The sequence below is a fragment of the Spea bombifrons genome, chromosome 1 (genome assembly GCF_027358695.1).
Source record: "Spea bombifrons isolate aSpeBom1 chromosome 1, aSpeBom1.2.pri, whole genome shotgun sequence".
Lineage (NCBI taxonomy): Eukaryota > Metazoa > Chordata > Amphibia > Anura > Pelobatidae > Spea > Spea bombifrons.
The window spans coordinates 79154690-79166882 of NC_071087.1; the positions used below are offsets into that span (position 1 = coordinate 79154690).

At 42.4% G+C, this 12193-nt stretch overlaps 1 protein-coding gene across 1 annotated transcript; it reads right to left on the reverse strand.

The window, feature by feature from the left end:
* Positions 1-1754: 1754 nt before the first annotated feature.
* LOC128492396 (gap junction beta-1 protein-like) lies at positions 1755-3242 on the reverse strand. Its single transcript, XM_053464939.1, has 2 exons — positions 3062-3242; positions 1755-2461 (listed from the first exon to the last, which is right to left on the reverse strand). The coding sequence occupies exon 2, from the start codon at positions 2404-2406 to the stop codon at positions 1765-1767; it is 642 nt and encodes a 213-aa protein (XP_053320914.1). The 5' UTR covers positions 2407-2461; positions 3062-3242; the 3' UTR covers positions 1755-1764.
* Between the last annotated feature and the right edge of the window lie 8951 nt (positions 3243-12193).

Sequence of the window (12193 nt, forward strand, 5' to 3'; positions counted from 1 at the left end):
GTTATGGTTAATGGGGTGTTTAGGGTTAATTTAGGGGCAGCTATGGTTAATGGGGTGTTTAGGGGCAGTTATGGTTAATGGGGTGTCTAGGGTTAATTTAGGAGCAGCTGCGGTTAATGGGGTGTTTGGGGTTAATTTGAGGCAGTTGTGGTTAATGGTGTGTTTAGGGTTAATTTAGGGGCTGTTGTGGTTGACAGGGTCTTTAGGGTTAATTTAGGGGATGCTATGGTTAATGGGGTGTTTAGGGTTAATTTAGGGGCAGTTATGGTTAATGGGTTGTTTAGGGTTAATTTAGGGGATGCTGTGGTTGATGGGGTGTTTAGGGTTAATTTAGGGGCAGTTATGGTTAATGGGGTGTTTAGGGTTAATTTAATAATGAGGACTGAGGGTTAATTTGATTAATTTAATAAAGTTAACTTAAGGTGCAGTTAGATATAAAGGGGGGCAAACTAAGGGGAATCTAAATCCTGGGGGCCGTGAAGATTAACCCAGTACTTATTTATTAAAGTATGGTGTCAGTGTGATGCGAACGGGTCTGTGACTCTATGAGGGGACTGAGATATCGGGGGGGTATAAGGCATATCTGGGGGTATAAGGCATATGTGGGGAGGGCAGTGTGGCATGTCTGGGGAGGACGGAGTGGTGTATCAGGGTGTATAAGGCATATCTGGGGTAGAGTGGAGTGGCATATCTGGGGTAGCGTGGAGTGGCATATGTGGGAGGCAGCGTGGCAAGCCTGGGCTCAAATGTGCATAAATTGGGGGGGCTGGTTGGGAAATAAAGAGAAGAAATGCATTTTATCAAAGTTTTTTTTATTCTGCTGTTTGTATTTAACATCATTTGTTTATTAAATTATTTTAAATAAATGAAAAATTTACATTCATTTTTATTTTATCCGATTAATCGACAAAATAATCGGCCAACTAATCGATTATGAAAATAATCGTTAGTTGCACCCCTAAGGGGGTACAGCAGGACCGTTATCCCCTTCATACCTTTGCCTGGTTTCCCCACCCCTACAGATAAAGAATGCATGTTACAGGAAATACAAAGTTCTTTAATATGCTTTCATTGGTGGTGAGGCTCCGTGGGACAGTAAACAGTCCTTTTCAGAGCAATAGTCAATATTTTGAGTCTTGTGTCCAAAATATTGCTGGCTAGTAAACGGCGTAGTCTTCACCTGCCATAAAGCTTCCATGTCCCATCCAACAAAGCTGTTTGAGGAAATTTCTTTTCACTTTATTCTAAGCAACCAGTGAAGATGCAGTGCCGCCCAGAGCCTGGTTAATATGTCGCCATCTGCGGAAGCAATTGCATGTGATAAATCTCTAGGGGGTGTGGGTGATCAATTAAGTAGAATGTTAAATGGCAGAGCTGTATTAGGGCTGGACTTTGTCCTTTTGTGATATCCCTTGAGCAGCTGTCGCTAGCTGGATACAAGCATTTCTTGTACGGTTTATAGCAAAATTATTAGGGTCCAGCAAGAAGCTTCCATAATAATGCTTGTCTAGATCTCGTTTTTGTGAATATATGGCAGGACCCTCCTCACCTGTTTATAAGTCAGATTCTTTTATATATATTTTATATATACTACTTGTAATGTCAGTCTATGGACTATGATGGCGCTAAATAAAACAATGTTTGTTGAAAAAACAATGTACCAGGCACTTGAGAGATAGTATACGCTAGTGATTGTCAATGCAAGTGCGCCAAATTAGCAGAAATTCAATACAAAAGCAGTTTGTTTGTTTTTTTGTTGTTGAATTACTTTGCTCTCTGCCTGGGTAGGGAAGTGATAATGAGCTCACTACAGCATATAATGATACTGAGCACAGATGCTGCGCATAAGCCTAAACTAAAGACGTTTTTAGTGAATGCGTTCAAATCTGTACACACGACAAATCTCTCACACAAGTGACTTCGACAATGAGTGACAGCCGGGTGCACAAAGCCTCCGGACACCTTATAAAATGTAAAAACAAACACCCCTTCGATGAGAATCCTGCTCAGGAGGCAAAGGATGTGCAGCGTGATTTGAACGTTTCTTCGGCTGAGGTGAGCCTGTAGCCGTGTCTCTTTCGCTTGGGAGGTGGAACGGTTCCAACAGGTCACGGACAGGGCGTGAGTAACTAGCACCACAAGCTGAAGGGCGAACAAGTTAAATGAAGAGATGGGAGAAAACTCATCGAAGCAGCTTGGGGTGCACAGCAGTTGTGTGGAGTTGCACATGAAATTTTTTTCTTCCTCCATCCATATTGACCGGCCTCCAACAGCCAGAATACCGAAACGAACGAAGAAGAGAGCAGCCAAGCTCACCCTTCCTAAACGTGAGGCGAGATAGGACGTGCCACTCAAGAGGCAGGTAACGGTTTCCAACTCCTGGAATACTTGTGGTGACATCGCCATGTTTAGAAGCCGGTGTGAGCGAGAAGAACCTTCTTGGTTTGATGAATACGCTGACCTAGCAAAACCAATAACATTGTCAGTAATAGTCATAAGTCTGAAATGTAATTACAGTGTCATTGAACAACGGTCCGCTTAATGATGATAATAAACATACAGCTTATAAGATTATTGGCAATAACAAATGTATATATTGGTAGACTGATATGCTTAATTAGACATGCTTATACATGATTAATACTGTTGATTGCCAGTTTTCTGTCCCAAAGTAAAATGTTATCAGAGAATGTTGCTTTGTGTGTCTCCAGAGCAAAGCAGTGGAGAGAGATCATGCAATTGAAGTCACTGGACATTCAGAATCAAAATCCAAAGTTACCTGAAACCACAACTAAAAAGTCTCAGGCAGGCCAAAAGCACGGTGTAGGGTTATTACATAGAGACCACTAGTTATCACGTGACATCGCCATTACACTTTCCTGCTTAATTGTTGGGCCACTTCATCTTATGATTCCTATAGTCACCAGATCAGGTAAAAAGGCCTGTATGAGTTCCACTAAGTACATGTAATGCTGCCTGGAATGATTGAAGCTTTACATGACAAACAGCTTATTAAAAACTGTATTGTACAATGTATAACACATTCATTAGGTAGACTCACCTGGAAATGCACCAAGGTAAGGATTCCTTGTGTCTCTTAGTGCTGAGGTCCCAGGGTTTTTTTTTATGAACTGTCCATTTTGTGACCGAGGCTCTGAGCGACCTTCTTGTGTTCGGTGATTTGCTTTGTTTGTCAGGCTCTCTGACTTTCTTCCTCAATTCACTTCTCAGTTCTTTGTTTGTCCACAAACAAAGCTGCTGTTGGGAGGAGGATCCCGAGTAAGACCAGAGAAGGCAGGATCCAAGGGGACTAGTCTGGAAATCAGACGCTCACCTGTACTGCTAAGCAAAGCTATTGACAACCTACTGAAGAACAGACGTTAACCAGATAATCCAAACATACATAAAAATATATATAGTGCCAGGACCATAGGGTGAGTTTTTCTTTAAAGGGGGTGTGCATCATGGGCCCTTGATGCATTTTTACACATGCCTGGTTGGAGAGTCCATCTATCTGATCACCCACAATCCAATGTTCTGATATCACAGGCACATCGCTCCAATGTTGTCATTGTTTTGTAAATGTATGATAATAGAAAAGAATGGGTGCACTGTTATGCCTACGCTGGTTTAAATAGGCTAGATCATTCACAATCTTTATCAGAAAAAGTCATTAGCATTTAAGCGCTGAACATATTAAAGGAGCCATTCCACTTTCTCTGCTGAATGCGACCATTTTATAACTAAATGGACCATTAACATATTTTCGAGTGCTGCAAAAAGTTCCTAGAAATAAATTGTTAATCCAAAAGCTTTAATATTCATTTTCTTATGTGGAGGTTTTTGACAAAAACAAAGAAATGGTATATCATGTTACCAGGTGACGACATATGGTGGTAATACTCACATTATGTTATGAAACAAGGCATTGGTAATGTAATAAACCATTTCTTATGTCTGTCTTGTGCTAAAGGCGTATTATACCTGTTTCCAGAATTGTGTGTTTGTGGGATATGACTAAAAGCACCTGTACGTGAAGATTTTTGGAGCACCCCTGTTCCAAAAAGTGCATTATTAATGTTATTTTATTATCTTTGCTGTAAGTAAAAGTGGGAGGACTTATAGGGGATATAATACTTTGACACGTATCATTTCAATTAAATGTAGTCATGCTCTTAGCGTAAGACCTAGGTTTATATGTTCTAGAAGATTTGTTTTTCATTGTGTCCTAATATTTAAGGAATAAAGGTTGTGTGGTAATTTATGGCTGTAGGAGCCTACCTAAAATTAAAGATAGGAGTTTTGGGGGGGGGGTGCGGATCTGGGTAACGGTCTGCAATATGGCTTCGATAGACGTCTGTGACTGATTCTTCTTATTGTATGGGCATACATTGGGTGGTCTGTCAATGTAAACTTTTTTTTATTTTGTTTTGCTTTACTGGGCATTTATGGTTTCCTTGTGTGTTTCTGTCATAATATGTTTTGCTCAGTCAATAGGGGCCTTATGTGACCATATATGTTCTAAATGTTATACTGTTTAACCCTTTTAGTGCCAACAACATATGTGATAAGTTGTTGGCAAAGTGGACCCCAGCAGGGACCGGTTTTGTAATGTAGTTGAGGCTGCTGCAGCAACCATGATATCATTTCATTTTTAGAGAAAGCCTTGTGTATTTAACAGAAACTTAAATAACAAAAAAAATGGACAATTAAAAAAAAAAGTTTTTTCTGGATAAAATATCCAAAAAGCTTATGTGCTCACTGTCGCTGTGCGCCAGGACATGACATTGTATCCCTACGCTCGGCATCAGTTGCTGTGTGCACTGACGGAGTGCAAAGGTGAGGTCTGAAACAACAGACACAGGCTTAACGCTTAGCGCACAAGAAATATGAAGAAGAGGAAGTGAAGGCGGTGGAAAGAAAAGCAGAAAGGGGTGCTGCCAACCAGTATGTGTGTGTATGGGCAGTGTGCATATGTGTGTGTGTATATGGGCAGGCGTGCGTAAGGGAATTGTATGTGTGTGTAAGTGCTGTGTATATGGGCAGTGTATATGTGTGTAAATGGGCAGGTCTGTGTATATGGCAGGACATATGTGTGGGCATTTGCGTGTAAGGGCAGTGTATGTGTGTTTATGGGCAGGATTGTGTAAGGGCAGTGTAAATAAAATAAGCTCTGCAAAAATATAGCGGGATGCTCACTATTTTCTGTTCTTGTCTTGGGCGCAAAATGAGCTAGCCAAGGCTTTGTCCATTGGTAACAGGTAAACTGTTTATGGGTGCCATCTAACCAGGCCACTGCATCAGTGAAATCTGCATGTGAGGTAAGGGGGTGCAGGAGGGTGAATGAATGAAGTGTTTGGGGGCAGAAATGGCACAGGCAGGCTGTTAAAGGGGCAGAGGTGACACAGGCAGGGTGTCTAGGGACAGAGGGGGCACAGGTATACTGTTAAGGGGACAGAGGTGACACAGGCAAAGTGTGTAGGGGCAGATGGGGCACAGGCAGACTGTTTAGGGGGCAGATGGGGCACAGGCAGGCTGTTTGGGACACACACAAGTTTGGGGACAAGCTGTTTAGGGCAAAGGTGGCACTGTGGGACATGTTGCTAATGAAGTTGGGGTGCCCCGGGCAATTTTGGCACTGGGGCCCTGTGGATTCTAGTTAAGCCACTAGTGTGGCCTGCGGGCACATGAGCATGACCACGCAATAACATATATGGTGTCCAAATATTTCCAGGGCTGCTTTTCATTCCCAGTCCAGCCCTGCAACTAACTATAGCAAAACTACAAAAATTGCCTGGTCTCCTAAGAAGAAAAACATTCCCCAACCCCCATTTGAGGTTCATTTTGGACTTAAAATGTTCCCCTGTTAATATACCGTATTGGCTCGAATATAGGCCGCACTTTTTTCCCCCACTTTAAGTTTTTAAAGTGGGGGTGCGGCCTATATTCGGGGTCTAGCGCCCGACGCCCGGGACATGCAATCCCGGGCGCCGGGCAGGCAGCGGGGTTAAGATACAGATCCCCCGCAGCGGTGCAGGGGACCTGCATCCTTCTCCCCGATACGCTCAGACAGCCTCCCCTGCCAGCACTTCCCACGGGGGGGGGTGCCGGCACGGGAGGTTGTTTAAGCGTTTTACCTCTGCCCACCCCCGACTTACCGGAGCAGACTCCCGGGTGTCTTGCGGGGCCGGCGGGAGACATCTACGCAATACGCGCATGCAACTTCCGGTACCGGTACCGGAAGTTGCATACGCGTATTGCGTAGATGTCCCTCGCCGGCCCCGCAAGACACCCGGGAGTCTGCTCCGGTAAGTCGAGGAGGGGGGGGCAGAGGAGGACAGCGGCAGCGTATCGCGGGGAGGGAGGACAGCGGCAGCGTATCGCGGGGAGGGAGGACAGCGGCAGCGTATCTCGGGGAGGGAGGACAGCGGCTGCGTATCTCGGGGAGGGAGGACAGCGGCAGCGTATCTCGGGGAGGGAGGACAGTGGCAGCATGTTTTTTTTTGGTGCTTTTTTAAAGAAAAAAAACTTTTTCTTTAAAAAAAGCACCAAACTTTTAGGGTGCGGCCTATATACGGGGGCGGCCTATATCCGAGCCAATACGGTATATCGAGTTTGTTATATTTAGTAATATATGATTTAAAAATGTTAACATGGCAATTGGTGTTTAAGGATAGCTGAGCATCCAAACGTTTTTTCTTTATAAAGCATAATTACTTCATTTTCTTAATGAATGAATTTTACCTAGTGTGGAACATGGAAAAAAAATATCCAGACATAGTGGGCCATCAAAAGTGAAAATACGATGGTGTGTAAATTGTTATACCTTTAAGTAATGGCTATTTGTAGTAGGTGTAGCTCATTTGTAAAAAAGGGCAATATCATTATGACTTATAGAGTTACATATAATGTCACAGGCTGCATGGAACAGGTCAACAGCCAATTCCTACAGCATTCTATGGTGCGGGAAGCTACAACAGTGAAAAGTGTTTGAAAGTAAATAATCACTCATTTCACGTGGAGGAAAAAAATCCAATACACTTTCTTTAATCCATTTGCCCCAGCAGTGATGTGACATAAAATTCTTTCCCCTCCCCCACAACCAGTTTTTTGCTGATGCCACCACACACTTTTCTCCTTTGTTTTGGGTCTAAACAACCCAAAAATAAGCAAGTGTAATAATAATAATAACTTGTGTATACCTCATAATAAATAAATAAAAAGTAATTTACAGACGAGTCCATTAGTATTATCTTTACAAAGCTTCATTGAGACCTAGACATGCCCCTAATCAGGTCTTTTAATAAGCTCTTATTTTCTGGGTTTTCTAATATTTTTTTTATGTTTATATGTCAAATGTAGTTCCTTTGTAAATTGAATTTATCTGAGATTTGTAGATCATGTTTTGTGAATTGCATTTTTGCTTTGATAATGTTGGTGTGCCTCAAACTAATGGCACCATTTTATTCTAGGTGTATCCAGGTGCTTGTGCAAAACATTTTAGTTTGAATTTTAAATAATACCTACTTTGGGGTGTAGAATCTTCACTACTTTATTTACCGTTCCAGCACAACTTTGGATAATATTTTCTAGCTTGTAGGCAATATATACCAAATTAGATGTAAAGTGGTGGATAACTGGAACAGCCTCCCAGTAGAAGCATTAAGGGAATTTATGGGAAAGGCATACTGCTTTACTGAATTAATTACAAAACCAAATGCTGATTAAAGTTTGAGGGAAACTGGTGAACTAGATGGCCAAAGGATTCTTACACGTCATACACGTGTATACAATTGTTTGCAGTAATTACCGTTATAATTAAGGAAATAAGATCTCAACGATATGGACCAGGGGTAAGTGGGTCATGCATATATAAAAAAGCCATTGTGTATCTGTATTACCATTTTAATTATAGAAATCAGGGCATATTTAAATGTTACTTGGGTATTTGTTTTGTTACACATATGTATTTTTCATATTTTAATTAAATTTAGGGACAATATAACCACCGTTAAATGTACTGAAATACTGATGTGGTTTTAACAGAACTAAATATATAAGCTGCTTACAGGAATTTGATTTTACATTATTTCCTACAAATGAATTGAAAATGTTGCAGAATTTAAGGAATTATGTAGAATTTGGATTAAGGCAGTGAGGAGAGAAAAAATGTAGGACTGCCCAAAAAATGTTTTGGTTTTCATTCAGTGGCCTCTTAATCCAGTTGTTGCTTTAAAAAAATTGTAAGTTTACGAGAGCAGGACCATTTTTGCTCCTGTACTAATTACCATCACCTTCAACAAACGAAAGCTAACGTCACTAGAGGATGACCCCAACTAAAACATGCCACTTAAACAAAAAAAAAACTCTTTTTAAAAGCAAGTAAAAAAATACTTTAAAGAAAACCTTCTGGGTTAGTAGCAGTGGCGACTCTAGAAACAATATATAGGGGGGGGCACACGAGATACCACAGTCAAACTGGGGGGACATTAATAATTTTACCATTAAATCATACCACTGAAAAAACATACATATATATATATATATATATATATATATATATTTTGCCAAAAGTAATGTGCTATGGAATGATACTTTTGTTATTGGGCTAACGTAATACTTGATCATTCAACATGGGAAGCCTGAAGCCACAATTTAGTACGACTAATCCTTGAAATAAATGAAATAACTCCTATTGTAAGTTAAGTGCCAGGAAACAAATGACCAAACACACACACACCAACACAGGCTCTGTCACACAGACACCCAGACACACACACCAGGACAGGCTCTACCACACTGACACCCAAACACATACACCAGGACAGGCTCTGCCACACCAACACCCAAACACATACACCAGGACAGGCTCTGCCACATCGACACCCAAACACACACACACAGGACAGGCTTTGCCACACCGACACCCAAACACACACATCAGGACAGGCTCTGCCACACCCACATCCAAACACACACCAGGACAGGCTCTGACACACTGACACCCAAACACACACCCAAGGACAGGCTGTGCCACACCCACATCCAAACACACACACCAGGACAGGCTCTGCCACACCAACACCCAAACACACACACATCAGGACAGGCTCTGCCACACCGACACCCAAACACACACGCACACACACACACAGGACAGGCTTTGCCACACTGACACCCAAACACACACACATCAGGACAGGCTCTGCCACACCCACATCCAAACACACACACACACACACACACCAGGACAGGCTCTGACACACTGACACCCGAACACACACATCAGCACAGGCTCTGCCACACCAACACCCAAACACACACCAGGACAGGCTCTGCCACACCAACACCTATACACACACACCCGAGGACAGGCTCTGCCACACCAACACCCAAACACACACCAGGACAGGCTCTGCCACACCAACACCAATTCACACACACTCCAGGACAGGCTCTACTACACTGATAACCAAAAACACACAAACAGCAGGACACAATCTACGTCACAGACGTCTACATCAGGATGGATTTTTCACACTGCATTGTCGTTTTTGCCTCTTGTGTATTGATACCCCAGCCAGCACCCTTTTAGCATAGATTAATGTGGTGCCCCCACACCCTTGTATGATTGCCTCCAGCCACCACTATTTGTATTAATGCCCCCAGCAAGCCCCTCCCTTTATTATTGATTTATGTGATGGCCCTATCGCATATATGCATTAGACATGCATTTTTAACTACATAATGAGTACTTATCTCTTTGAAGTAAAGACTATGATTGAAACATGATTTCAAAATTACAGCTGAACTGGCAGTTTCGTTAATATTAGACCCTGCTGCCGATATATATAAATATTAGATCCTGCTACTGATATATATATATCAATATTAGCACCTGCAGCAGTGCCCGCTGCTTCACTGCTGAGCGCCAGAAAATGACGTCATATTCCGGCGCTCAGCATGAAATGCCGGCACCATGACGGAGGTAGAGGCCTAGCGGGGGAGAATGAGGGGCGCCGAACGGTTGCTAGGCACCCCTCTCTCTCCTCCGCATCAAGGAGAATGAGGGGCGCTGAGCGGTTGCTAGACACCCCTCTCTCTCCTCCGCACAGGATTTAATGTCGCATTGCGACTTTATTCCAAATTCGGCGGGGGCAAGGAATAACCTAACCCCTTGCAAAAAACCCTAGCAACACCACTGGTAAGTAGGTAAGGGAGAAGAAACCTGTATCAGTAGAGATCCCAATCTATGTTAGATGACCAAAGGTCTATGAACACCCATCCTAATTATTGAGTTTAGGGTTCAGACACACTTTTTTTTATAAAATCAAGCAAATAGACAGCCATCGACTATTCATAGACAAGCATCGGCAGTAGAAAGAGTCATACTAAAGAGCTCAGGGACTTAATATGTGGCATAAGGATGCAAACTTTACCACAAGTCTGTATTTCTGACCTGCTAGATCTGCTCCAATGCACTGTAAGTGCTATTATGGTAAGGTGGAGTTGTCTAGGAGTAACAACAGCTCCAGCACGAAAAAGAAAAATGGTGGAAAAAAATGGATGCATTTCTTTTTTTTAGAAACATATATTTTCATAAATTAAATTGGGGGCTGCAGTTGTGTATTCTTCCATAGGACATCCCTTCAGCCACATAACCGGATGCAGATCACCCTATTGGATGATGAGACTTCTCGGCACACCACTTCTCCTCAGCAATACACTATGGGGCACTGTACCATACTTACATATATATATATATATATACAAGCTAGAGTTTTCTCCTGCAGTTGCACATATTCTGTACAAAAAATCCAACCCAACATTGCAATAAATGTGTGAACGTTATCCCAAATTTTGAAAGAGATTGGTGATGAAATAGCTGCCTGAAAAATATCAAAATAGTCCTAGTGAAAAACCCTAGCTGAGTCAGGACACCGAAGGTAGGTAGTGTGTCACTCAAGCTGGCAATGATACAGCGGATACGCAGTACATTCTCCAATAGTTTCCCAACAGTGACCTGGAGAAGCAGCACTTTATCTTGAGTCTCCAGGCAAAACCCGAAAGTTCCTAGGTTTGCCCATGACTCTTAGGTTTGCTATTGTTCAAAGGTGAGTCTAAGGTTAGTTCATCCATTCAAGCACCATGTCCCTTCCTCCTTACCCTCGCACCACTAATCCTAGGCTCACACCTAGCACCATATACAGTAACACACACAAGTAAACAGCATACACTCACACATGCTAATACCATACAGTAGCACTCACACTAACACCATATGCTCACACACTCTAATACCATACTCTACCACTATAAGATCACACACACATTCTCTAATACCATGTTATTCCAAAATACCGGGAGAAATATCTGTTGGTTATCTGAAAATTAAATGCAAAACAAGTGAATGGGAATCACCAACAAAAATCCCCAGGCACACTCTTTCTTTATTGGGGCAGGGGATTGGTGTTAAGCCTTGCCAACTCCCCTCTTAACCCAGCACATAGCTAAGGATCACATGGTAGCCTCAGCCTCCCAAAGCCACTTCTTCAGAAGAGGGAGAACTCCAGGTAGTCTGCTCTGGGAAGTTTCAGGTATTCAGATCTGATTATACCCTTGTCCACTGTCGCGTTCTGTGACTACAGTGTTGAACACTGACTATCAGTGTTGATTGGATGTTGATTGGATGTTGGCTTTGTGCCCCACCCGGCGTGACCAACAATTCCCATAGTGACATGCATTTTATATTAATAGAGATAAACCGAGAATCAGAGGAAGACAAATTTTGCATCTCCAACAGCGTCAAACCTATTAAATATTTTACAAGCTTTGATTTCATATACATTTAGAATAAATGGGCATAGAGATGCAAGAGAAAAGTGATGTATTGGAGACATTGAAAAAACTGAAAAAAACATAAAATATAAATACATTTGTCAATGCATTGTGAGAGACAGGCAAAGGAGAATGGAACAAGGGATGCACATACAGAGAAGAAGGCGGAGGCAGATGCTTTGTGGAGAGGGAATGGCTAGCTACAGGGTGAGGCAGGGGATACAGTAAGGCTGATGGAGGATTATTATGATAGAGAAGGGTAGTGACAGTGCAAGAGAGGAGGGGATACAGACTAAGGAAGAGAGGAGGGATTGAAGGATACAGGGAGGGGTATTGTGGGGAGTCAGACATAGGA